This window comes from Apteryx rowi, unplaced genomic scaffold, assembly GCF_003343035.1.
Source record: "Apteryx rowi isolate R43461 unplaced genomic scaffold, aptRow1 scaffold_18, whole genome shotgun sequence".
Lineage (NCBI taxonomy): Eukaryota > Metazoa > Chordata > Aves > Apterygiformes > Apterygidae > Apteryx > Apteryx rowi.
This window is the reverse complement of record NW_020448085.1, coordinates 3229521-3256356: the sequence shown is the minus strand read 5'-3', so window position 1 is coordinate 3256356 and position 26836 is coordinate 3229521. Positions and strand designations below refer to the sequence as shown.

Here is a 26836-nt window from a genome sequence, read left to right as displayed (position 1 = left end):
TACAAAGGAAAATGAAGGTGACAAAAGTGGCCGGAGTAATAGAATGGTCTTGCTTGCCTGCATAGCTGTGAACAGGGAAGACAGCTAGAGAAGTTGGACCGCCTGTAGCGCTGACTCATACAGTTGTTTTAATTGCTTGATTGCCACAGCTTCCAAGATGCTATGTTTGAATTAGACCCTTCTGGGAATTTAGGGCTGCTGTGCCGGATCGCACACAGCGTGTTGTGTCTGCCCCGAGGAGAGGCTGGAAGAAAGTGCGAGCATCTTGGCGCAGCTGGGTCTGATGTAACTTAACCCCCTGCGCAGCCCCAGCCCAATCCCCAGTGGGTCTGCAGGCAGGTGGGCTTCTGCCTTGGAGCTCGAGGAGAAGTTGGTGTAGCTGGGTTTAAGCCTGCAGCTGATAAGTTGTTATCCATCAGTAAATCAGAGGTGGTAGCACCGTGATTAGTTCTGTGGAAAATAATATATAAAAAACAAGGAGTCTATACTCCTTCCAGTTTGATACATTTCTGAAATGCTCAGAAAGTATTTTATTCATATTAACATGCTTTGTTAAAATGGTAGGATGGGTGCCATGAAACAGTGGACAGTCTGAAAAGAAAAGAAAAGCGATCTGAAGCCTAAGATCTCCAAAAAGAGGATGGAAAGGGTTTCTCACTGCTGAAGGCTTAGGAGCTAACCTTGGCCAAAAAATTTCTGAGGTGTGAAACACTGTTACCTGCTGTTTCTGTGTAGAGTATCTGCCACTATTTGGGACTTAATTTTGGCATCCTGGATTTGGTATTTATTATTAAGAACTGCAAGATATAAAAATGGTAGCTCTACTCAGCCTGGACCAACTGTCGCTGTGTAGTTCATTGCCCAAGATGAGAACAGATACTGTTAATTCTAATCTAAAGTAAGTCTCTACTCTTACTTGACAATCTGTTTTCATATAAAGTTGTTCTTGAATGCAACAGTATCTGAAATATGTCAGTTCTCACGTTTTAAGGTTGTGTCATTTTACCAAACACTTGATAGGTAGGGAATTCTTTGGGATATTTGCAAAATGAATATTGTAATATTGGCATCCCCAAGAAACGGAACTTATTTACCTTGGTATTTTTATTTTACTTTCTGATTTTGTGCTTACTGATCCCTTGTCAGTAGAAACTAGTCAATTCAATTACAGACTTTAGATCGTCTTCTTTTCTATTTTTCGTCATAAAATCTCGGGCAATACATATGTGTTCAAGCTGATGGCAAAAGGTTACTTTGCATAAGCTATTATTTTTGGAGGCTGCAGAATACCCAGCCGTTACTTCAAGGTTTTCTGTAAGTTTTGCGTAGCCAAACATTAAGATAATATAAAACATCCTCACAGAATTGTATTCCAAGACTATTCCAAAGCTGCTTCGGGATTGATTTTTCTTCTTTTCTGAAATTACATACCTGACAGGACTTGGTGACAAGTTTCATCACAAGAGTATTAACCCAGAAGATGATGATCTTGTTCTTTTTCTGGTTTTCAGCAAGTTTTACTAAAATTGATGCCTGCAGAAACGTTGGAGACTTTGAGAATTAGCCTGTAATTCTTTTACCTTTTCTAAAACTGGTATTTCCTCTAAATTCATATCACAAGCCACAAAAATGAATGAGGCCTTTTTGATAACTTTTTAGTTCAGCCTTTATTTTATAGCTTCGCCTTGATGTGACACACTGATCCCACTTGCACTGCCTCTTCATACAGCACTACGCTTTAATTTTTTTCTTGTTGTCAGCTTATTAATCTCAATAGCAGAGCTGCTCAGCAGGCAAAGTTACTGCTGACAGCACCTGCTTTTATCAGGAAAGGTAGTTTTACAACTTTTATTTTTCACTTTTCAGTTACCTTCAGTAGGTTCTTCTCCCAAGTGAAAGTAATACACAAGTGGTCACGTTACTGATTGTGAAACAAAAAGTTGATACCGGAGCTATCTGAAGGGAACGCTTTATGTCGGCATTACAAAATTCAGATCACAATTTAGATTCCAGACATCTCCTTATCTAACAGTACCAAGCACTGAAATCATTGAATAATACAGCGTGTATCTGCATACTGGTGTTTCCTGGTAGGAATGATTTTCCATTCCTTCTTTCCTTTCCAGTCTTAGGTTGTTCAGGCTAAATCCCCAGACTGTGCAGGAGACAGCAGTTTTTCCAAATGCATCCTTTCTTCCTGGCTCTTGTTTCGGTATTGATTGGGGAGGGGGGAATAATCACATTTGTTTTAATTTCTTTTGATGTGAAGTAAGTTTGTTTTTAAATGAAAACACAAAATATGTTGATGAAATACTCCATTTTTAATAAATTTTTAGGCTACAAACTAAATAAATTTAAAGTAACTATATGCAAAGCTTGCAGGTGTCCTTTCTTATTACTACAGCATTGTGCTTGGAAGGATGAATGTGATATGTCAGACCAGATATATTTATACGTGTAAATATATAAAAATAAATCAGGAAATTAGCAATGGCTGTGATGGGAGTGTTTAAGAGACCGTGCTGGGGCAGGGGTGCTGGGGGGAGCCCGGCACAGGCTGCGCTTCGCCGCCCGGCAGCCCCGCGGGGCCGGAGCCGCTGCTGGTCGCAGGGTCCCTCGGCAGCCCCGGCCGCGGCAGGCGACAGCGGGGCCGGGTCCCTCCGGGCAGCCCAGTCCCGAACGAGTGGAGACGGGGGCCGGAGGTGCGGCTGCACCGCGTGGCCAAGAGTCCCGTGCAGGAGATGAGGCGCCTCCTCCTGAAAAGAAGAGGGAATGATTTTGTCTGCCTTGGGTGCTGCGCATCTTATTTTGGGACCAGGCCTTGCTCGGGTTTCAGCAGACATCCTTTTGGCTTATTCTGCAGGCTTATTCTGGTTCCGGCAAATAGCTCGCCTGCTTTTTCCGCAGGATTATTTTAGTTTCCCAAGCAGCCATCTTTCCTGCCTGCTCTACATCTTTTCTTGCAGATCTTGCTGCTTGCACTTTTTTTTTTTTTTTTTATATACCCTCTTCAGACAACTATACCACCAGTCTCCATTTACCCCTTTGCGGTTCTGTATTTTTTATGTAATTACTCTTAGCTGTATTGCAGTAGCTTGCTGCTGTTAGTAGACTTGCAATATTACAGACTGTTTATACACTGCTGCTAGTTATACTGTTTTAGTGTGCTTACGTCTGGTTCAAGGCAAACAACTATTGATTATATCTTAGTCTGCTATTTCTTTATGGGCACAACAAGTCTCTGGTTTGGCTACATAGTTGTTATTTTTTCTTTGAAATAAGGGTCTATAATGGAAGGGCTGAATTATCTTTAAAGAGGTACAAATGCATCACCATAACATGCCGTGATGCCCCTTTTATGGTTCATTTCTGCAGTACTTAGCTGCTTTACCTTTCAGCTCCGAGCTGCCGTTTAATGCTCTTTAACTTTTATTGTCCTCCTGCAGTCTGTTTCAAACCGTCTCCTCCTCCTCCTCCTCCTCCCCAGAGTGCTGGCTTCCACATTCTCCAGTTTAGAGGTGTTCCTTCATTGCTTCTTTGATCCTTGCTTTTTGTGAGGATGAGTGATGGGAACGCAGCCGCTGAGCGTGCGGGTGCAGGGCCCGTTGTTTGCAGGCGGCGAGAGAGGGAGCGTTGCGCTGTGAGGGCTGAAAGGCGGTGGGGGATCCTCTGCGAGGGAGCTGCGCCTTTGCAAGCAGAGTCTACATCGCTCGCGGCACCGCCAGTCGTCTCTGCTGCGGGAACCGCGCGCGGGGCTATCTGCGGGTGCCAGTCAGAAGTGTAATGACTCGTGAAAGAGGATAACTCATCATCTAGAAACTCAGCGTTTCTAATTTTTCGTGGATAGATGTTTGTCTGAGATTGCCTAATGGACTAATGCTGGTTTTTGTACTCTGTGTTGATATGAATTTAGTTGGTACCTTTACAATTAATAACACTGAATTCGGGGAGGGGGGGGAAGTAAATAAAATTAGTCTCATTCTTCATTACTTAAAATATTTTTAAGCACAATCTTATAGTTGTTAAGATAAGTTTTGTGTGTATGTTAACTCATTTCTGTTTAGAGTTTCTTTGAGCTTGCTCACAAAGCTTTGTTACTAGGCTTTAATGAAGAATATTACATACTAGCATTTCTCCTGCATTTCAGGGGAAAGGAGGATGGTGACTGTTCCGATGATTACAAAATTCACATTTTCTTAGAAGATCTTGTGGGTTGTAGTATAAGGGTAATGGTCCAAATTTGGGATCATCTGAGCAAAACTCACTTCAAAAATTGAGTGATCTCTTAAAATCAACTTTTAACAAAATCATGTTGTTGTTCAAAATATTAGCTTGCTCCTGGGGTTCAGTCCAGATTTCTTACTTTGCGAGTCTGATTCCAGCAGTGTCTCTAGGGGTGAGCCTGAGGAGAGGAAACTAGGACAAACAGAGATGGCAGACTAACGGATGGAGTAGCAACATGAGCTACATGCTCCAGTTTGCACCAGTGCAGTACAGGAACATGCTGTCATGGAGCATCATAGCAGCAAAACATCTGGCTCAGCGCTCGTGTGGCTGCAGCCTCCCAGGCAGGGAGGGGGTGGATGCAGACCGTAGTGCCTATGCACAGCCTAGAGCTGTCGTTGCCAAAGAGCCAACAGAGTATGTGAAGTTTTAGTACATGAGTTTTAGTGCTGAGATACTATTTTTTAAGAGAAGGAAATTCAGTATCTGAAACTTTGTTAATACTGAATTCGGATGTTGTACCATATTAGAATGTCAAGATCAGCTGCTTCTGAACCGAATATGTAAAATTGGAGTGTCTGGATATATAGAAACTCCAAGTTAAAGCTGCTCTCGGCAATAGTCTCAATATTTTGATATCTTTATACATGATGCAAAATGTTCTGGAACAGACTAGTGAAACAAAATTTTCCTTCCCTTTGTTAATGGAAATTCCTAGGATATGTTGGGCATAGCAAACAGCAGAATACTGCTTCAAACAGTGGAATAACTTCTCACTCTAATTCTGCTTTGTCTTACGTGGTCTTCTCTTACCAGCTATTTAAACTGTGAGACTGCAGGCTATAGCTATATATGCTATAGCAGCTTGAGGGCAAGAGCAAGAACTGACTCCTTTGTTCCCTTGTTTTCCTGGGCAGCAATTAAAGAACAGTTCCTGCACATGAAGGTTGCAGGAAGGGTCACATAAGTGGGATCTGCACAGGTAGATTCTCGATCTGTCTAAAAGCAAAAGCATTTTGAAGAGTCAAGTAAAGCACAGCCGGAAGCATCCCCAGGGACTTCATGCACATTTTGGCCATGTACTTGGAGGAATTCCAGAAACACTGTAGAAAGGTCACTTTTAGCAGACTACCGTAGTGCTGTTTTCCTAACAAATGTAAACTCTGATGAGAGAGGAAAAAGAGGGTGGAAGAAAACAGTACAAAAGCAGGATAATATAGTGATGGTTCTGAAAATCAATCTAGATGTACTCCTACTCACTTATACATACGCTCAGAGTTTTTACAGATTGCAAATAGTTGCATGTTTTCATTATTTTGTTGATTTACATTTTTAAGTTTTGAGTTGTGAAGAATGAGCAGGCAATGTGACTGACTGGAAGAAGCAGGCATGTTTAGGGTGTTACTTTTTATTAAAAATTTTTTTTAACTCAACTGATGTAATTTAGGTTTTTATTTTTGTTACATTTATATGTAGACTGATCGCAAAATTATTTTAGAGACTTGAATTTATTATTATACAATTCTATTACTTGTAGAATTGAAATAGCTTATTAATTTAGCCCAGTTGCTAGTGTTTTTTCTTTACTTTCACTTAAGCAAGTAGTTGAATTAAGAGAAAGTGAAGAGCTTACATGTGTGCCTTTTATTAAAGAAGTGTTTTGAAATTTAGTTCATTAATTGATGTAGAGAGCTAAAAATTAAAAGACCTTTTGAAATGCAAACTACAGTTGTCTTTATCATCGTTACAGGAATAACAAATGTAGGCATTATTGGGTTTCATCATTGTCACTGCACTATGCAACATAGTACTTCGGACTTTACAGCAAGCCTTCCCACTGCAAAAGGCAAAGGTCCTCTAGTCTGAGCTAATTCAGAGCTGCCTAAAACTGTTCAATAGCTGCATTGCTGAGCCTGCTCCCGTTTAATGCAAGTGCATGTGCAGAGTAACTGGTTCTTTGCATTCACATCTGTAGCTATTCCTGTTATTTTTTTTAACAGGCATTAACTAGCAGTGCTCCCTGGAGAATAAACAGTTATGCCGTTTTTAAGAACTTTACTGTGCAACAACTTGTCAGCTTGGCTTAAGTGAAGATTCATCTGACACAAACTAGCAAAAACTGTTAATGCCTGCTTATGAGTCAGATTGTCCAAGGATCTTTAGTTGGGCTCAAAGAGACTCTGGAAGAAGGATATGCTTAACTTTAAAGTGTAAAGCACTTATTTATTGGTTAACACCTGCGAAAGCTAGCTAGGATTTAAGCTGATGAGCTAAGCGATAGTGTGTTCACCACCCGGAGCGTGAGGCACCCGGAAGGTCTCTCCTGGCCCGGGGTCCTTGGTGTTGCTGAGTTGTCACGCGCCACCAGCTCCGTCACGCTGACGATTCGACCGTGCAGCCTTATTAGCCTCCCTGTTTTTCCCTTTCAGATTTTGTGCCTTTCCATGTTGGTGTTCTCCCTTGGGAATTCTCGAGCAACTAATGATCCCTAGCTCAACAATCCTTCCTCTTTCCATATTTTTATTCCAAGTCTGTAGACTTTCTCACGGCTCTTTGTCACAACTTGGCCGCTCTCAGCGGCTGGGCCGCGGTTGTGTCGTCCGGCCAGGGGCGGTGGAAGGCGGCAGCTTACCGCAGGGATTAGGGACAGAGAGGACTACCAACGCTTGTCCAGCAGTACCTCGCTTAGCACCTCCCAGACCAAACGCAGGTTGTTCTGCACAAAGGGATCCACTCAGGAGAGTGCAGAGCTAATGCGCCTGGGGAACGATACAGATGCTTCACCTTTTTTTTTTTTTTTTTTTTTTTAAATCTACTCTGTTTTCAATTGCAGCTTTGTGAATGTTGCTTCTTCATTTTTGTTTAATAATATGACAGATTAGGCTGCCGAAAGGCTGGCACCTGCCTCTGGTACAACGCACTACCTTGCTGTCAGGCAGCTTTCAATTACTGCGCTTCTGCGTGTCCGACTGTCTTTGTGAAGAGTTTCAAGACGGCAGTGACAAGCTAGTCTGGCGCTTAAGGCAACATGCGTGACACGCTGCCGTAACGTTTGCATTTTTTCAAAACTTTGCCTCGGGAGCTGAGGAGCCCAGCATTTAAGGAATCGGGAGCCTCTCAGGGGCTGGGGCGCTGGTGGCAGAGCCTCGGTGCAAGCCAGGGCGCTGCTGCGGGCTTCCAGGCTCCTGCTGCAGCGGTAGGTGCCACTCCGCTTTTGGTGTGTCCTTTCTGAATTATCCTTTCCGTGCCTAAAGGAGTTTTCTTAGTTCCTGGACTGTGCACAGTTGGGTACAAATTGATTGTCTGCAGCAAGCTGAGAAACGTCCTGAAATCGCGTGCTCTCATGAGGACTGCCCTCTGTCTGTTTACAACGTGTGTTTGAGTGCGAGGGTGCCTGTATGTGCACTGATTTAGAATGGCTGATTCATTTACAGAAGCATATAGTTTTATTTTAGTAGAATTTAAATAGCTCTCCATTAATCAGTTTAATCACCAGTTTTGACACAACTGGGACAATTAAGTTCTTGTAAGTATAAAATATAAACACGTGCATATAGATAATATTTTAGAAACTTGGGTTTTTTATGTTTAACCCATTTGGAGAGTACCAAAGTCCCTGGGCTCTAGAGAATAAGAGGGGTAGAGACTTCCCTTCAGTTTTAAAGGTGTCTACTCCCTTTTTTCAGAGCTCAGTCTGCAGACCACATCTCAAGATGTGTTACTCCTGAAAATCTGACTATAAAGTTAGGTAGGGCCGTGCTCACCCAGTTGGAGATAAAATTTGTTCTTTCCCCTTACCAGGGCCCACTAAAATACCATGTGAACAGCAGCTGGTGGACGCACGTTAGAGGATGTGATTGAAGTTTAAGCATCTTTCTTCTGTTTTACAGCATGTCCGCTAAGAGCTCTGGGTAGTTTTAGCTGTGATTAGCAGAGGGTCTGAGTGAGGCCTATAGTTGGAGGTAATGTCTTCTACTGGAACAGCAAGTGTGATTGAAAGAAGCAGGAAAACCTCTGGGGCAGTGAACACAACAGAAGCGTGGGTCTGAGGGAAGGCTTCACATAGTACGCGTGGAAATGATTTTGAAAAAGAGAAGCTGTTTTACATTTATAGCAGTTCACTTTGATCATCTTGAAAGTATGAGGCATGTTGTAGGGCAAAACCAGCTCTCATGCACATCAGCCAGTTTGGACTTCCTCTTCTGACATTAGTTCAGTGGCTTTGGATATGAGGTAGTATATCTGAGAACGTAGCTTGTTCCTTGGGAAATGCGAGCTTGAATTTTCTTTCAGTGTTTGATGTGGACAAATAGACAAAGGTATTCCTTTAGATAATTAATAATTGTATTAATAAATGTATAATTCACAGTTGATCATGACTATTTATGTGAAAATACTGATCAGTTAAGTTAGATAAATCAACTCAACCAATCTCAATAAAACCTTTATCTAAATCTAAAAGGTATTTCTTTAAAGAGGCTTACCATAAAAAGTGGCTGCCACTGGAAAATTTGGAGCAAGTTTGGAGTGAGATTAACCAATCTTTCTTCCTCCTACATTGTTTTTTTTCCTCTATTGATCATTAATGCACTTCTGTTATTGAGGACTTGTCATACTTAACCCAGATTTAGAGTTTTCTGTGATCAACCTCCAAAAATACTACACCCTGCTGCATGCCACAGAGACCAAGAGAACAGTAAACTCCCACATCAGAAGAAGCCCTTAGATGGGTAAAGTTGGCTGATAATCCTGCATATTCTGCCAGAACCTGGCAGCAAGAACATGATATTAAATCCCATTTGGGGAAAGACTGAGAGAGACTTAAGCAGGTAACCAAGTCTTGCATCAATCAACTACTCAGAGTTCATTCTCAGCATGAAAGGCATAAGAATAGTTCATAGTTCTCTTTAATCTTGTTTTCTTTTTCTGTGAAAATTAGAAAACTGACATGAAATTTCACTGTCTGAATTTGGCAGCCACTTTGAGGCTTCTATTGACATAAAATGAATCATAGCCACCCTTTTGGAGAAGGACTTGGAGGACTACAGAAGATATTTTTTCAGTGAGAGCCAGCATGTTATGCTCCATATTTCATTATGTTTTTTCCTCTATGAGTAAATGTCACCTAAAATTAGAGACAGATATGGTTTTACCACAGCTTAAAGATCATTTGTAAGAGCTAGCACCAATAAAGGGAGCTGATAACTACTCTCTTTGTGTCTGTTTTGTTTAACTAATTACTATTAAAATTTAAGCATTACAGGTCTCTGTATTTCATTTTTCATACAGAATGCATTTAGGATAGTATGAGGAAGGAAGGAAGCAGTTTCTTTTAGAAAGTATCTTGTTCTTCCTTTCTGTTACAGTTTTTCATCACAAAAATGATTTATTTATTTTTTTTCCCTCAACTGATTCTTGCAGTGTGCTGCCATGATAATCTGGCCAGAAAGGAGAAAAAAAAAATTGTTTTCTCAAAGAATATGGAAGTTAGTACAGTCTTTGTCAGACCACTATTTCCTGAACACCAGAGGTCCTATTGGCCTGTGGGGAAAATAAATGCTATATAAAACTCTGAATTAATAGCAATAAAAAAAAATACAGCTTGTTTCATTTACCATTAGTCTGCAGAACTATGGACAAATGTCCCCTTGCAAGCTCTGCTTTCACAGGCGTCACCTTTCTCCTGGCACCAGGGAGGGATGTGGCGAAGCAGTGCCCGTTCTGATGAGGTCACTGTTCGCGATCCTGCGTGTCGACAGCAGATGCTGTTTCGACCAAAGGAGGTTACTGCCCTTTACAGCCCATGAAGCTGCAGAGCAGTAAAAGAAAAGAGCATTGCATAAGGCAGTTACAATATTAACTTTTTTTCTGGGAGCAGCATGCAAAATATTTCTATAGCTTTTGCGGACACTTAATCATTGTACACTGACAGTCATACTTTGTTGTTTTCCAGTATAAGAATGTCTTCACAATGCGCAAAATATTAGAGAGATTCAGGCTAAGACTTAGTAACTTTACTCCCATGTTTTTCAAATGTAAATTTAGTCCCAATCTAAATACATAAATCTCAAATCAGTCTAAATCTTACTATTGAGTCCCAATCTAAATCTAATTATGAGATGCAGAATGTGTTTTTCTTTATAATGCTTGATAGGTGAATAGGTAACACATCAAATAAATTATTTATTTAATTCTAATATGGACTCTATTTGAAGTTAAGTGCATGGGTATAAATCAGATCATTTCTTTTAATAAGCAGTCAGTGTGCAGTATCTCCCAGTCTTACCGCTGTGAGACTGTAATTAATATAGATAAATGCTTGCATTCTCTCTGTGGAGCTCGGGTCCACAGACAATTGGTTGTGGCAGAGCATGTCAAATCCCACACAGAAATCTAGCTATGGATCATTGGTTTTAGGGATAGGGTTGAGACAAGTCAATTTATTTCCATTTGAAGCTGAATCTGGACTTAAAACTCTGGAGGTTCCAAGCATTTTGTCCATTATGTTCTCAGTCTTACTAGTGTCCTCTACTAGTACTTCTGCTAATCTAGTCTCCAATTTCCGAACAGAAGGCCAGGTTTCCAAAATGGCTTGGTGAGTATTTAGCGTATCTTTAGTTAAATGATTTTCTATAACTTCTGAAGACCTAATTACTGTACTTGACATGGCACAGTATCTTCTGATGGTTGCCATTTTGTCAGAAGTCCTTCTGCAGAGTCGATAAGCTTTCAGCTTTAAAATACATGGGTAGGACTTGCATGTGTGACAAAATACAGCGTTTTTCCAACAATATTTTTTCTCTCTTTTGCCTTGGGAATGACACAATTCCATGTGTCATTTCAGTCAGCCTTTTTTGCTTCTGTGAAGTTGTAAGCAGTGTTAGCAATATAAGAGAGGTCATGTTTGCATGTGTAAGTATTTTGGTTTCCTTTATATACTTCATATATCTCAAAGTGAATCACAGTGGAAGTCTTATTTTTTTTCTTCTTCTTCCACATGAAACAGGATGTGATTGACATGTTCCATTGAAACATTTTGAGATACTCATTAATTCAGTTTTAATGGGAACAGAGCTCTGTTATATATCTGAGTTTACTTTAACAATGCTTTATATTAAAACTTTTATTGGTACTGAAGCTGCCTTCTCGTCTACAGAGGACATAAAATTTGTGGGTTAAAAACCTTAACGTTTCAGACAAAGACAGTGCTAAGGACTGCAGTTTTCGGTTTCGTTCTATAAAACCTGCTTTTGGGCTGAGAAAAAGAGCCATAAGAGCTGTTTGCTGTAGACCCTTAAGCCCCAGGCTGAAAGGGCTGCCAAGGCCATGAGGATTTAGGGGGAGAAGCAGGGCCGGGGCTGAGGCAGGCACAGACCTGGCGTGGATGTGAGAAGTGAGCCTGCGTTAGACCTCTCTGCATCACATCCACCTCACCAGCTCGCTCTCCTCCTTCTGTCCTTCCGTCCATCCGTGTGCTCCAGGTCACTTCAATTCCTAGGTGCTCTGCTCGGCACTAGAGAGCAAGCTGCAAGGGCTAAAACTGGGGGGTGCTAACAAGTGTTAATCAGATGTTAATCAGGCAACGGGAACAGAAATGTCAATAGATCTAGCGTCACACAAGCAGCCTGATACCCCTGTCTCTTCCCCAATAGCTATTTTAATTGAATTGTTGCAGTGTCAAAATAAGGGATTCTTAATGTTAGTTAATGGAGTTGGTTAATGACTGCATAAAAAAGCAGATTTTCAGAGACCGTTTCAAATGTGAATGTTTAATCATAGAACGGGGAAGCCTAGCCAGCCTTCCTTTTACTGACTGTCTGCAAAGCCTATGCAATTTATTATGCTCTGGGTTTTATTTCAAAACAAATGCTCTAATACTGTTTGAAATCAATTCCAGTGTTCTGTATTGTAAGYATACAGTAAGCTGTATGCTTAGAAGTATGCACGTGCCTGATGATGGGGTGGAAAACATACATAGGAAATGCATTTCAATTGCAAACTTTCAAATCATTGTTGTAATAACAGTGACTAAAATTGATTTTAAAGTTCTAACAGGTGATTTGAGAGCAACCTACTTGATTCTGATGGTCTGAAGAAGAACATTTAACATTTTTACACCTGAAATAAGACTTTTTTTTTTTTTTACTGTAATTTTGATTTTACAGGTTACTGAGTATCTTCAGTCTCATTGATTTGAGGGAGCACTCATTATTTTTCAGAACGATGAAGTGTTAGCGTCTGGAATGGATCTTGAAAGGTCTCCATTTCAAAGCAACAGCAGCTTTGTCCAAACTATTCCCAATATCTACTTCTTAGCATCTCCAGTACTAGAGAGTGCACAATATTCAGATTGTCTGATACTTAAATATCTATACAGTTCAAGATTTTTTTCCACTGATTTCTAAACAAAATTTTTCTTGCTGAAACTTGGGTCCACTACTATTAGTCCCATCCAAAATGGACATGGAGGACATTTCTCCCCTTCCCCCTCTTCCTGCTTTTCCCTCTTTCTCCTTCCTTCCTCTTTCTCCTTCCTTCCCCTTTCCCCTTTCCTCCTTCTTTTTCACAGTATGACAGTTTTTACTTGTGTTCAGTTTGGTGTCTGCTGCAACCTCCACATGATTTTTTCAGAAATGATGCCTAGCCAGTTTTTCCTTCTGGTATCTCTGCAGCTGATTATTCCCCTACTTTGCACTATCTTTTGAGACGTGTGTTCTATTTTAATACCATTATTAGCATTTTTTCAGAATTGCTCCCATGTATTCCTTTCTCTGGTTGATTTCAGGTACAGATTTATTAACTGTCTTCCTATTCCATTGACCATTAATGAAATGACAATTAATGAAAATATTACTCAGTGCTGTACTGTGCTGCACCATTCTTTCTATTTGACAGTGAACCATTTCTGTTTGAACGATTGATGCATTGATTTTGATTCAGTCTTGTTGATCCAGAGTATTAAAGCCGGCCCTCTTGACGACGGCTGCCTTTATTCTGTGCTTCTCTTTTCGTGATTTACTAGGAACGTGCTTGTAGCCAGTTCTTCCTGACCGCGAGGAGTTGATCTAGAGGTGCCAGTCTTCTAGTTTGCTTTCTCCGTTTTCTGTATCCAAATGTTGGCAACATTTTATGAGAATTTGTTGGATACTATGTGTTCTCCCTTTTTCCTCACAAGTGTCTGGGCAGTCCTCTTTTTCTGCTGAGTCCTGTGCTTTGGATGATTTAGTTGGTCAAATCAAACCTGAATATCATTTTTTAAAAAATGGTTAATTCTAATTCTGGCAAAAATCTCTCTCTTACAGTACTAAAGTGCTTCTCAGCATGTTTTTTTCCTGGCRGCTTTTGCCAAGGGTATTAATGAGACTAGCAGATTTTTTGATCTTAGAGTATTTGTTGGGTAGTAGATCCCACAGAGAAATCATCTAAACCTGTAAGCTCAGAAAGGATGCTTTCTAGTAAAATTAAGAGTTCTAATAAACTAATAAACATACAGGTATTTTATATTGTAATTAGTTGCTTTATCCTAATCAAGTACAGACAAATAGGCACTGATAGTCACATCACTTCTGAATCTGAGCTCTGTTACTGGGCTGCTCCCACTTCGTACAGGTGCCATCTCAACAGGTGTGAAAAGTCACTTAACTGGTCATACTGGTGTTTTAGCTAATATCTGAACAAGTTGTATCAAATTACAGAAAGGTTTGAAAGGATATCCTGACAAAATTAAAACTTTTTTTTTTTTTTAATAGATATACTTTACTGGTTTAGTGACAGTGTTAAGCTCTGGTGGCAAAAAAAATTTGAGAGTTTTCAGCTCCTTATTTCTTCATACAGAACTCTTTTTCTTTTTGTTGAGTTTAAGACATTACAGCAGCTGGGGAGGAACAAGAATAAGATATATTCTCATCTCTCTCCTATTCTCACAGGACTTCCCATTTTCAGCGATGTTTCATTTTTTTGTTTTACAGGCATTTCTTGTTCAAGACATCTTCTGGAACTACTCCACTCTTCAGTAGTTCTTCCCCCGGTTACCCGTTGACCTCAGGAACAGTTTACACTCCACCTCCCAGACTGTTACCTAGAAATACTTTCTCCAGAAATGCRTTCAAGCTGAAAAAGCCCTCCAAGTATTGTAGCTGGAAATGTGCTGCTTTATCTGCAATTGCTGCTGCAGTCCTGCTTGCCATCCTCCTGGCTTATTTCATAGGTAAGGCTGTTTTCTCTGTCTAATCACATTGTATTTGTTTAGGCTATGTCAGCAAATCGAGACTCAGCAGGTAAAAGGATGGTTTAGTTCTTTTTCAAGCCTTTGTGTTCTTAGTGTGTAAAAAAGATTATTATTCTTTATACTGGTTGAAGAGAAAAAGAAATTTTCAAGTTCTGCTCACTGGCATAGTAGAAGTGAGAGCAAGAGAGGGATTCAGATTCTCAAGTGTATAGTGTTAACTTCAGGTGTCAGATATGCATATCTCGCACTTGCTTCATCCAAATAGAGGTTGATATAATGATGATTTTTAGGATATACTACTGTATGTTTTAAAAATATTTGAAAAAATGTGATAGGTAGTGGACTAATATGTATAATGGAAGTTACTTGGATTGAATTCAGATATTACTATGGCTTTTTGCATTTAGAGAAAAACAAATTCATTTTGATTAACAAGTAAATATCTGTTTGCATGCCTAAATTGCTATTGGTGTTAAATCTGAATAGCGGCTGTCCCATTTTGTGTGCTAGTTTCCATGTTCCACACATCCTCAGTATTCTGTAGGCACAAATATAGAAAGAAAATTAAATTTTGCACTTATTTCCTATAATCAATATATTAATAATGACCACATTATACTTAATTAATATTATTAATAATGACCATGTTATAATTTCTTCTGTGGTCTTTTGAGAATTTTTTTAACATGCTGCTGTTCTTTTGTCTTTCCTAGTTTAATTTGTTCTGATTTTTTTCCCCTGATATCCCCTTTGTTGTCTGGTGTTCTGGAGCTTTTTCTAAGTGTCTGCACAAATTAGCTGTGCATTTTGTACCTTTTACAGAGCCCTCAACAGCACATAGATGATAATGACAGCCTGCACAACCTCTCTAGCTTCCCTGAGTAAATTGCAGCATTACAGTAGCTTGTCCATATCTTGTGTTAATACTTGCCAGACATGTTATGTTTGGTTTTTATTTCATCTCTGAAACTATTTGTGCTGATATTAATATGTTACTACTGTAGTCAGCAAGGCTCATACATAGGGCTAGAAAGCCCTGAAAAGATGCACTGAATTTTCTCCCTGTTAGGAATCTGCTTGGATGATATCTGCCACTTCATCCAGTCTGGTAGCTGACAGGCTGGGAGAGAGGAATATCCTGCAGAATTAAAGAAAAGCAAAACAGCAGAGGGTGGATTAGCATTTGCATCACCAGAAAGCTACCACTGCCTGTTCTTTTGAGGATTGTCAGGGATTCAAACTTATGAGCAAAGACTTTGTGTGGACAGGGTGGGATTGACTGTGCGGGAGATGGATATGTTGCAAGCCAGAGGTCCAGATAGGGCTGCGTCTCTCCATTTCAAGAGAATGATTTTTTTGTTCCCATAAAATGTGACTCTACAGGATAGACACTGCCTTCTAAGGAAACCTCATTCTTTGCATTAATGAGCTTCCATGTATGATTAATATATAACAGGAGTAAGAGAGAGCTGAGTAGCTGCTTTATTGCTGCTGTCTCTTTAGGCCAGCACAGTTCAGACCCCTGCGTGCCAGCACACTGGGTATTACAAAGATAACCAACCTACAGTTCTTCTGTAGAAAACCTCAGACTAACACAGGCTTAGTTTGACAGATAAATAAAAAGATTGGAAAGCACATGATTTATTGGATTTGACAGTTACCATACAATAGCTCCCTATTTGAGTACTTATGCACATGGGAAGCTATACATTGCAAGTGAATATTTTAATCATGTACATAACTTTGAAATGATGGATTATGAAATATATTTTTCCTTGGCATATATGTTACTCTAAGCTAAAGCAAAGCTTTGCAGCATGGTTATACATGCTTTATACAGTTTCATAGCATTTTTTCTTTCTTACTGTTTATGAGAAGACATTCTATAAGGCAATGCTTTGTCCTTTAATAATTGACAAATGATCTATCACTTCAAGTAATGATATAGGAGAGCAGTTTTGACAAGTTTTGGAGGTCGTCTTTGCTGACTAGAGAGTGATGAACACATAGGAGTTGGCTAGTGAACAGGAGAAAGCAGGTTTTAGAAAGCAAATGTTGGTTCAAGGATTAAATAATGAGACCTGACAAGCTTCATGCCATACAAAGTAAAGAAAAAGTACTTTGAAAAGTAGCTGTCAAAACCAGAAAATAGATACAGTTAATCCTATGAATAGATTTGATGGATCCACTGTGATCATAACTTAAAGGGATGGAAATAGAAAAGAAAGAAAACTAAAAAGAAGTTGCATGGCCGCAGGCACGTAGGAAGAACAGAAGGGTAAAAGGGGTGTGCTTCAGTGAGGCCATTCGTTAACCTGATTCCCTCACTCAGCAAAAACTTGTACGGTTCATTCCGCAGGGTGGAGGGCAGCAGAAGAGCGTTAGCCATAAACTAATCCGCCCGCCCCACCGCTGGGACTCTGCTCCCCTCCCGTGCTACGTCACCTAAGGTGCTCGATAGGGCGCTAAAGGTGCTAAGTCATCTCCTCGCTGTAAAAGGCCTTGCGAAGTCGCCGGCAGGGCCGCCCCGCGCGTGCCGTGCCTCGCTGGGGGCGAAACGCCCCTGTGCGGGGCAGGGAGCTGTGGGCGCAGCCCCCCACCCCGCCGGGCGGGCTCCCGGCCCCCGAACCTCAGCCTGCCAGCAGGAGACGCGCCGGGGTCCAAAACAGACCGCTCGAGAAATGTTCAGAGCAGACCGAAACCCCAGCTCAGTCCAAATCGTTGAGGCAGTGGGAGAGTGAGAGCTGTTAATCCAAGCAGGGGAGCTGGAAGCCTTAGGATGAAGAAAGATGTTGTTTAAGTTCCCCCAAGATAGGCAGGATGAACTGCAGTGCTCCATATTGCAGTAATTCCTCCGATGTATTTTACTGTCAGTGCTTCAAGAATGGGTGCATTTTTTAAGGCGCTGATAATGTTTTTCTGCCATGCAAGTCCACACAGAACAATTTCTTGCTCTCCACCATTGCAGAGGTTATGTTACCAGGGTTACATATGTTAAAAGTAATAGTTACAGAAAAAATCATCAAAATTGGTGGCAAATGGTTTGCTATTAGGTTTGTCCATGCTCTATGATCTGTGAAGATCTTATAACAATGCCAGTGAGGACTATTGTAGAACTAAATGAAAAATGCAATGCTGGCAAGTATGAAGTAAATTGTACTGAAGGACTACTTCAAAGTTCTCATAGACTTTAGAGGTTCGAAATGAATTGTCCTATTATAAAAGAGATGTGGGAATCGAAACAGTTCATTGAAAATATGCTATGTACAGGTTCAAATACATGGCTTTCAGAGGACTGACAGAGATTATGGATGGCATGAAAGGATTTCTAAACAGGGGAGATTTAAAAAGACAAAGAAAGAATGTCATAACAGAGGTAAAGAAGAGAATAAATATTAAAAAGAAAATGATTTAGGCATTCCTATTGACTTTATGATACTACAGGAAAAAGAATGAATGAAACGAAATGACAGTACATTTAAAGCTATAAAAAATAAATATGCAGTGCATAAATAACCTGTGGAACTTTTTGCCACACTGCGTAATTGATGTTATTTAAAGATATTACTGAGATTAAAAAAAGAAGTTAAACATTTGTGAAAATAGTGACAATATGTCTTGTTACAAAGGAACTTCTTTCTTCTTCTGTAAGATACATGCAGATTCATACTTTAGATCGTAAAATGCCACCTAACTGTGGCAAGTTACGTAGACTCTCCCTATATAGGCCTGTCCRTACCATCTTTATCTACCCTGAGGTTTCCTAAGTCTTCCTCTGGAACTTATCCTGACTGATATCTGGGACAAATTCCTGCGGTCTGCCGTGCACTGACCTACACTGACCTGTATGGCAGTGTCTCTGTGTACGTGCAAATATGCTTAGTTTCCTATGCTTACGGTTTACTGCCTTGGACATGCAGTTCTATACCTAAATTCCATTTCCCTGGAGGAGTTTCTGCAGAAACTCCTACACGCATCATTTTCACCAGGTTGAAAATAAAGCAAGACAAGCAGTTTCTTTTTCTTTTCTTTTTTTTTTTTTTTTGGTAAAGGAAAAGATAGAGGCAAAAATCTTTGAGATAGTTTCTGTGAAAAAGAGCATTTTAAGATGTTGCTGTGGCTGAATGTGTTATATTTTAATGGCAGAAAATATGAGAAATTTACTTCAGTTAACTTTTTACTTAGATTATACACAAAACGTGACCTGTTTAGCTAACCCAGGATTATCACTTCTCTGTTTCTTCAGTAGGACTGACATAAATGAAATTTATAGCATAACTTTGTAATATTTCACAACATCGTGGCAAATTTCAGCATGCAGTATGTAAATAAAATAGTACTACAATGCTGTCTGCGACGCACGGCATTTCCCAAACTCAGGAGTTATTCCCATTATCCTGGGTGACACTTGAAGAATGCAGAACCAGCCATTCAAATTAGGACATCCTGAAGATATTGGACTGGTTGTAAAACCCAGTTACAAGAAAGTAATTTATAATGTGTCAGAAGAAAAGCATATACCGCACATACTGTCTTTGTCAGAGTGTTCACTTCAGAAGTGAGGGGAGTGATGAAAGCATTTGTCATGTTAAATTAGTTTTTAGTTCTTTAGATTCATGCCARACTTGAGGGGAAAAATACAAATAAGAAGAAAGAAGAAAAGGCAAAAGAAAGTCTCCCTGTCTCTTTCACTAAAGGTTCCTGCCTAACATAAGATACCATATTTTTACGAGAGCCTCTAAACTGCTATGACTTCTGGCAGTCTAGCTTTGAGCTTAGAAGAACATCTGGCCATCAAAGTGTCAGCATGTTAAAAAGTGGTGATTTTGACTACTTACACTTTCCTTTGAAAACAATAGAACTATTATTTTCTGTGGAAGCTAAAAGCTTCAGTGGGTTTAAAGTTGCTCCTCTTGAAAATGGTATGTTGAGACTCACTGATAGCTTTGAGAGTGCTGGTGCTATTTTATCTACTACTATCATGTGAAAGAGCTAGGACTTAGAAGCTGAAAGAAAGAAATTAGGAGAGCAGCACACTTGCATTACATCTTTAGTGTATACACTGCATAGGAAAAATAATATCACTCATTCTATTCTTTAGTGTTATTTGGTCTTAAAGACACATGAGGTTTAAAATAAACTTCAGTTTTCTGCATAAACTTAAAATACTGCATTCCCTTCTGTGCTATGTGAAATGAATCTCMTTATTTGAAAAGCTGATTTGCCAAAGGCTGTGGCAGTTAATTAAGCAAATAAAATTTCTTTTTTTTATTCCCCTATGTATTGAAATTTACAGCCCCAAAATAGTGGTGCACAGAGCAGACATTTTGGTAAATTTCTTGCTCTGAGAAAGCATCATAGCAGGTGGTTTGTGGCTATAATAGCAGGCAAATAAGTGTTTAATGTGTTCTGTTACCTTTCCCATATCCACAAAAGTATTCATTTGTTTCTGTGACAGTCAAATAATAAAGGTTGTGGGGTTCTGATAAAATAAGCCCTGGACGCAGAAGTCTCATCTTCGCTCTACTCTGTACGAAACAGGTATATGCACCAGTTTTCATAAACATGTAGTCTTTAGCTGTCAACTTGAGTTATTTTCTTCCCACAAATCAGTAAGATATTAATGTATGTGCTTGTGTGAAGTTTCATGTTCATTCACATTTATAATTTTTGCTGTTAAAAAATAGAATGCTCAAACTGTAAAGTACTTTAGTAAAGAGTCTAGAGCATTGCAAATGACACAGCCCCCAGAAACGCTGACATATAACCAGCTAATGTTTGTTAGACTGGCTACCATTTTTGCCATTCACATGAAGAGTATTTTTTAATTTAGATGACTTTAATGATGATGTAAGGCTGGTAGTCTTTTTGACTCTGATTCCATAGATCGGGATTCATTAATACAGTTCACACAAGTGGTTGCTTTATACATCACTTTATTTATTTTCTCTGCCTTTGATTTGTTTTTGACAAATGGCAACCTACATTTCATTTGATTTCTTGTTGTGTTTGTTGTTTTTTACTTGTAGGGTCAGATAACCACTCATTTGTCTTATCCAGACTTCRCTGAAATCAAATATGCTAGACATTTTGGAAACCAGGACTGAAAAAAGGGAAAATCATGCAAAGTTGGAACCTCTGAGAGGCAGAGGGCATCTGGCTGCCAGTCACCACTATCAGATTTCACTTGAAATCAATGCAAACTGAGGGATCTGCATTTTGCAAGATTAATTCTTCATTAGAGAAGGTTCTGTTCTTAAATTTGCGTTGAAAGTAAGTGTCAGCTAAGGGGCAATAATCAAAAGCAGGAAAGCAACATCCATGTGCATGAATCTGCATCTGTTGGGATGCTGGCATGTACTCRTATCTTCTAAGAGCGGTCATCTGTTTGCCTGCTCTTCACTGCATTTGTCAGGGATGGGACGTGTCCACCAGAGCACACCTCAAAGGCTCCGTGAAGACAGAGTTCAAAGAGATCCCATTTTCACACATTGAAAATAAGGGAGAGTCTTGGCCAAGTGATAATACAAAATTCCCTTCTCAGACTCCCCATTCTCAGCCCCTGTCCCCCTTTTTCCCATTCTGTCTCCAGGCCTTATTTATTTATTTATTTATTTATTTGCATTAATATTTCTCTGGAAGTTAATAGTACAAACCTGTGAATGATTACTGTTTTCTTGTAGTGCACCACTCATGGTGCTTAAGCTCCCTGCTTTCTGAGTAGCAGAGACGTGTCTGTGTCGTGGTGCAGGTGCTGTTGGGGTTATGCCTGTCGCGCGTGCAGAGGGTCTCGCTGACTGGTACCAGTCACTCTGAGAAAGAGCAGTAGCTTTGTAAGCTTGTCTGAGGGCACCACGGGGAAGAGAGCCGTTGAGCCTTTCAAGGATACCCAGCCAGACAAGTATACTCTGAATCCTTGGCAAGAAACTGGGGACCAAAAGCTTGTTTTATTTTGTGTGTTGTGGGGGTTTGGGCTTTTGGGGGTGTTCTTGTTTGTTTTTTAATGCACGAGTGCAGAACACAGTCTAGGATAATTCTCAGGAAATCTTTTTCACAGATGCTGGTAGCACTCCCCAGAAGCTGTTAAAAGATACTGCTGGGGTAGTCAGCATAAAGTGCCCTCTTCACTCAGCGTGAAGCTGAGTGAAGTCGTGTAACTTAGTCGTGTTCCTCATTGTGGTAGTGCCTGGTGCTGCACTACCCAGGCGTGCGGTGTGTCACAAACTGAGCAGCCTGATGTAACAGCATAGCAATGGTTAACTTCGACATTTTTGAGAAATAGTGTTTGAATTTAGTAGTTTAATTAGTAGCAAAATTATTAGTTGTGCAGTACAGGTTTTGTCTTTTTCTACTCAAAGCTGCAAGAGTGGCTTCCTCAGCAGTGCCCGTTTTCTCAATTTGTAACAGTATTATTGCTGCCCATGCTGCGCTCCACATGCTCTGTAGTTCTCCTACCACCCACGCAGACAAGGCAACATCCTGGGTATCATAACGGGTGTGAAACGGGGTCTGTTCTCACTTTCACCAGTGCAAATACTGAATACTCTAAAATGTGTTTAGCAGTCTAGGATTTCAGCCCGGAAGCACAGGTCTGGAGCCCCGTGGGGACAAAGCGCTGGCAGGGACGAGCGGAGGCAGAGCAAGTTTTGCGGGAAGTTGGGGTGGGGGGAGAGATGAAAAAGCTTTGAGACGATTTAGCGAGACATGCTTTATAACCTAGCCCAGCATACTGAAAAGAGACCATCTTTCAGGGGAAGGGTGATCATGTGGGGTACTGAAGGTTAAATTTTGCTAATATAATGCCTAGCCAGATATACCTATCAAATAAATCTGTGGTCGTTCTCTCTGAAAAGTGTTCAGTATCAGTGTAAAAATGTCTCAGGTCTCCTGAGGGAAGCGTTGCTCTGCCAGATGCTATTTATAGAGATTACCAGTTGATCATTTATGGGTTCATTTATACTGATTATTTGTTGCTGTATTTCTTTGTTAAGAGGCACCGTTTGTATTGTTTTGCACTTCAGGACACTTACAGATTTTATTCATTGAGGTTAGAAGTACGTTTGCCTTTAAGAATATAACTTTATTTGCTGAATAGGGAAATGACAAATTGAAAGATGTGAAATGGATTTTGTAAGTGTGGCTAATGTAGCTCTGTAACATGATTCTGCAAGTCAAGCAAAACCACAAATAAAAATATTTAAGCTTACTAAAGAGACAAGAATATATTCAAGGAACTTGTGGGAAGACAAAATACAAAAATAGGAATTAAATGTAAATTGTGAAATAATAAGAGAGGGCAACAGCCTACAGATATTACGGAGTAAAAAAAAAAATCAACATTGGGAAGAAAAATGACACATCACTCTATGAAATGACAAAAAACTGTATTCACTGTTTAATATAATGTGATGAAATTATCTCCTTTTGGTAATCTAAAAAACTGTTTAAGAAATAGTAAATGGGTTCCTTTCAGCTTTCAAACTCTGATTGTGTGTAGTCCTGCTGCATCATACTTTCATCTGACTGCTCATTTCACTCCTAAGATGCAAAAAAATCTCAGCGTTTTATATAGTCTGTATGTCCAGGAATAAAATCTTGGACTTTCAAAGGTCAGTAACTTTGAATACCTGGCACATCATATTCATGTTATGTTGTGCCTTGTGAGTAATGCTTTGTACAACAGCCTTAATTGGCAGTTATAGTCAGGAAAAAAGCATCTTCCTTGACAAATCTATCTGATTCCTTCAACTAATTTTGCACTCAAGATTTAGGCTCATAGGACTGTAGGATAATCCAGGTTGGAAGGGACCTCTGGAGGTCCAACCTCCTGCTCAAAGCTGGGTCAGCTGTGAAGTCCAGTCTGGTCTTGAAAACCTCCAAGGATGGAGACTTCACAAGCTTCCTGGGCAATTTGTTCCACTGCCTGTCTCTCCTCTTGGAGAAAAAGTACTTCCTTATATCTGGTCTGAACCTCATTTCAGTCCATGCCCTGTCTCTCATCCCAGCTCCCTCAGCCTCTCCTCACACAACAAGTGCTCCAGCCCCCTGACCTTCTTGGTGGCCTCCACCGGACTCAGTCCAGTTTAGCAGTGTCTGTCCTGCATGTGGTTATTCTAGAAGCAGTCTAATGAGTGCTGAGCAGAGGGGGATACCTGCTTCCCCCCATCTCCTGGCTGTGCTCCTGCTCGTACAGCCCCAGATGCTGCTGGCCTCGGTTGCTGCCAGGGCAGCTGCTGGCTCCTGCCCAGCTTGCTGTGCCCCAGGAGGCCCAGGGCCTTTCCACAGAGCTGCCCCCAGCCAGTCAGCCCTTGGCTGTCTCACTGAAAAGGGTTATTCCTATTTCTAGTGATTTGAGGCAATTTTGCCTGAATTATGATGAGTGCCAAACTCTAACAAGATGTGTGCTCCTTTCACGGAATACGAGTGAATGTTTGTCTCCTAGAGCAGAATTTGACCGTGATAGGTGTCTGAGACCTAAAGCCTATTTTCTTCAATAGACAAAGGGTGCGGGGAGGAGAGCCTCCTTTTTGACAGACACATACTTGTTTCCTTAGGGTTCAGGAAATTCTGTCCTAGTTCATTACTCATAATCATTTCTGGCATCAGAAGCTTGAATTAAAGGGCCAAAACATGAAAAATCATGTTTTGACTTATATGTTGAGTAGACTTGATAATTAGATGATAACTATGGAACCCCACTATGTGATTAATAATGTCTTTATCTTGACTATTACCAAATAATGAGTAGAAAAGGCAAGCGTTGGTATTAATATAGTTCCTGAATGGGAAAGGATTTCATTCTCTTATGTTGACCTTATAGAACCTTACCTAAAACTTTAAATATGCTCTGGGTGTGTTTGTTTGTTGTCTTCTTCTGACATGTCCAGATTTATCCTGCTATGTCACATTTAATTTTTAAAAGCTAATATACGTAATGCATAACAGTTCTGCAGTTAATTTAATTTTAAGCTTTTTTTAATTTACTGGTTGGTTGATCAGCTGATTTCTTCGAACATTTTTCTTACTAAATACTTTCTGAGGAAAGTCATAGAATAGAAAATGTTTTAACATGCTAATGCCTGTGTGGTGGAATAGGTTCCCATTTTGCCTGATGAGAACACATACTCTGCTTCTGTGATACTTTTGTAGGAATTAACTTGGATTAGACAAGACTCTTTGAAAGGTCAGTTAGTCTGTTGTGTATATGCTCCCTGTACCAGTATGTTAATAGTTGTTTTGCTTATATCTCAGTTATTCAGTTATGTGTCCTCTATTATTTTTTGACTCGTATTTTGTATATTTGCAGCTTCTCCTTTCAATTTATTCATTCCCCCTGTCAGAGCCTTCCTTCTTTCTTTCTTTAAGGTGCAATAACCACATATAATTAAGGTAGTAATTAGAGGCTGGAGATTGTATGAGGAAGGCAGGAGATTGTCAGAGTGCCCTGGCTATGTCCACTTCAGCAAGAGGCAAGGCATGAGCTGCTGGTTCTTCATATCCCAGTCTGGCCAGGTAAACCAGCTATAGCACAGTGTTGTACCAACAGGAAGGGCAAAGCCAGCCTGCTACTATCAAAGGTTTGGTAACCTTTCTATAATGATTTTGTGTAACACTGTGGTCAGAAGAACAAACTACAGAATTTCAATTGTAAATCAGGAACTTTGAGGTATAGCTATCACTCCTAACTAGAACATTGTTAAACCTTTCTGTAAGTCTAGGGGAACTGGTTTGATCAAAGGCATGTGGTTTATCAGCAAATCCAGGTTTTGTTCGTGACAGTTGGAATCAGCCTTAACAGAATTAGAGTTGTGAGAGTAATGTTTTCTTTTGCAGAGGAGAGGAGATTTTTTTTGGTGAGAATGTAGTTGTTGCTAGAAGATTGTTGTGTTGTTTGATAAGTCATCAAAAGAGAGAAAATAGTGCTTGATATGCTGAGAAAATGAATAGATGTTGGAAAAATCTCAGGAGTACATAGGAAGTATACCAGGATAATACAAAGGAGGATGTGAACTTATAACATGTCTGCTGGTTTCTGGTTAATGCAAAATACTTTAAAATACTTAGCCCTTCAGTGAAAGAGGTGTAAACAATTTCACAGCATACATTCTAACAGTTGCCAGAGAAAGGCAATGCAACGTAGCATCACAGCCCCATTTAGCTCACAGCAATGTGGTGGCATACCTGTATCATACAAGGTCTTTCCCAAGAAGAGAACTGTGCATGCTTATAACAGTGCAGTGCAGAGCTGGGACCTAAAAATACGGGTAATCCTTAAAACTGGGCACAAGGCAGCAGCGAGCATAAAGAGAAAAGAGAAGCCCATAACATTTGTTAAGCCAAAAGTTGAATTCACCTGTTGTTTCTTTAATCGTTTATGCACCCATGATTCACTCACACCCTTCCACATCTTGAGAGTCCATTAATCACTGAAAGTACAAACCTCCAACCGCATGATAAAAGAGAAGTAAGAGCCCTTAATGGAGCTGCTCATTAAGAAAAAGCTCGGGTGATCTTCAGATTATTCTTACTCTTGCATGGGGAGTTGTTAACTTATTTGACATTTCCAGTCATTTTAACTCTTAAAGCAATATTATTGTCTTTATAACCTGAATTTATTTTGAACCTTAGAAACATCAAAGTTCTTTAACATGGGTCAGGTATTTGGGGCTTAGTTCCTGGAGAGTATTAGGGTCTTTTTCACATGATGAATTTTTCTGTACCTCTGGAGGCTTCCTGAAAATCCTAAAATAAATAATAGAAAAATAGTGATTTAAAACCTAATTTCTAATACTAACCAGACCTGGCTGTCTAGATGAAGAATAAGCTTCAATAAATGGGTGACAGACGCAAGCCTCTTCAGTATGAAGAGTAGCGAGGAAGCAGAAATAGAAATGGGTTTTTCATTACATGAGGGATTATGCTTGGGCCAGAAATGCCAAATATTCTGTGGACCGCAGCTGCACTTTCTGTCTGCTGTTGTATTAGCTGGTAATAGTAAAACAATGATGTGATGGTAGGGACAGCTATTTGTTCTCAGAAATACAGAAAAGTTGTTTTCCCTTTCTTTGCTTGGATTGCCATATTGTACTCTATGGCATATCTTAAACTTCAATCCTTTTTGCAGCAAATGAGCTACAAATGAGAATACACATTCTCTTTGAGCGCCACCTGAGTATGCACCTGCAGCTACTGATGTATTCTCTTAGCCAATTTTTTCTTCTGTCGTTCTGATGCTCTTTAGTCAATTCAGGGACTCGTTATTTGCTAGCACAACCTGGGTCGTTCCAATTGGTGAGGCAACCACGGCCAGACGTTGCCAATTAGCCTGAGGCTAAGGAAGTGTGTTAGTGGTACTGAAAGCAGCAAATTTACAGACGTTTAAGA

The 26836-nt window shown here is 40.0% G+C and overlaps 1 protein-coding gene across 3 annotated transcripts in view; it reads left to right on the top strand.

Annotated features, from left to right (window-relative positions):
- The window catches only part of TENM2 (teneurin transmembrane protein 2), a 543159-nt gene that overhangs the window by 356653 nt on the left and 159670 nt on the right, over positions 1–26836 (top strand). For all 3 annotated transcript variants that reach the window (XM_026061298.1, XM_026061300.1, XM_026061299.1), the window contains one exon: positions 14193–14431. In XM_026061298.1, the coding sequence (XP_025917083.1) occupies positions 14193–14431 (239 nt within the window). The remainder of the gene's footprint in view (positions 1–14192; positions 14432–26836) is intronic.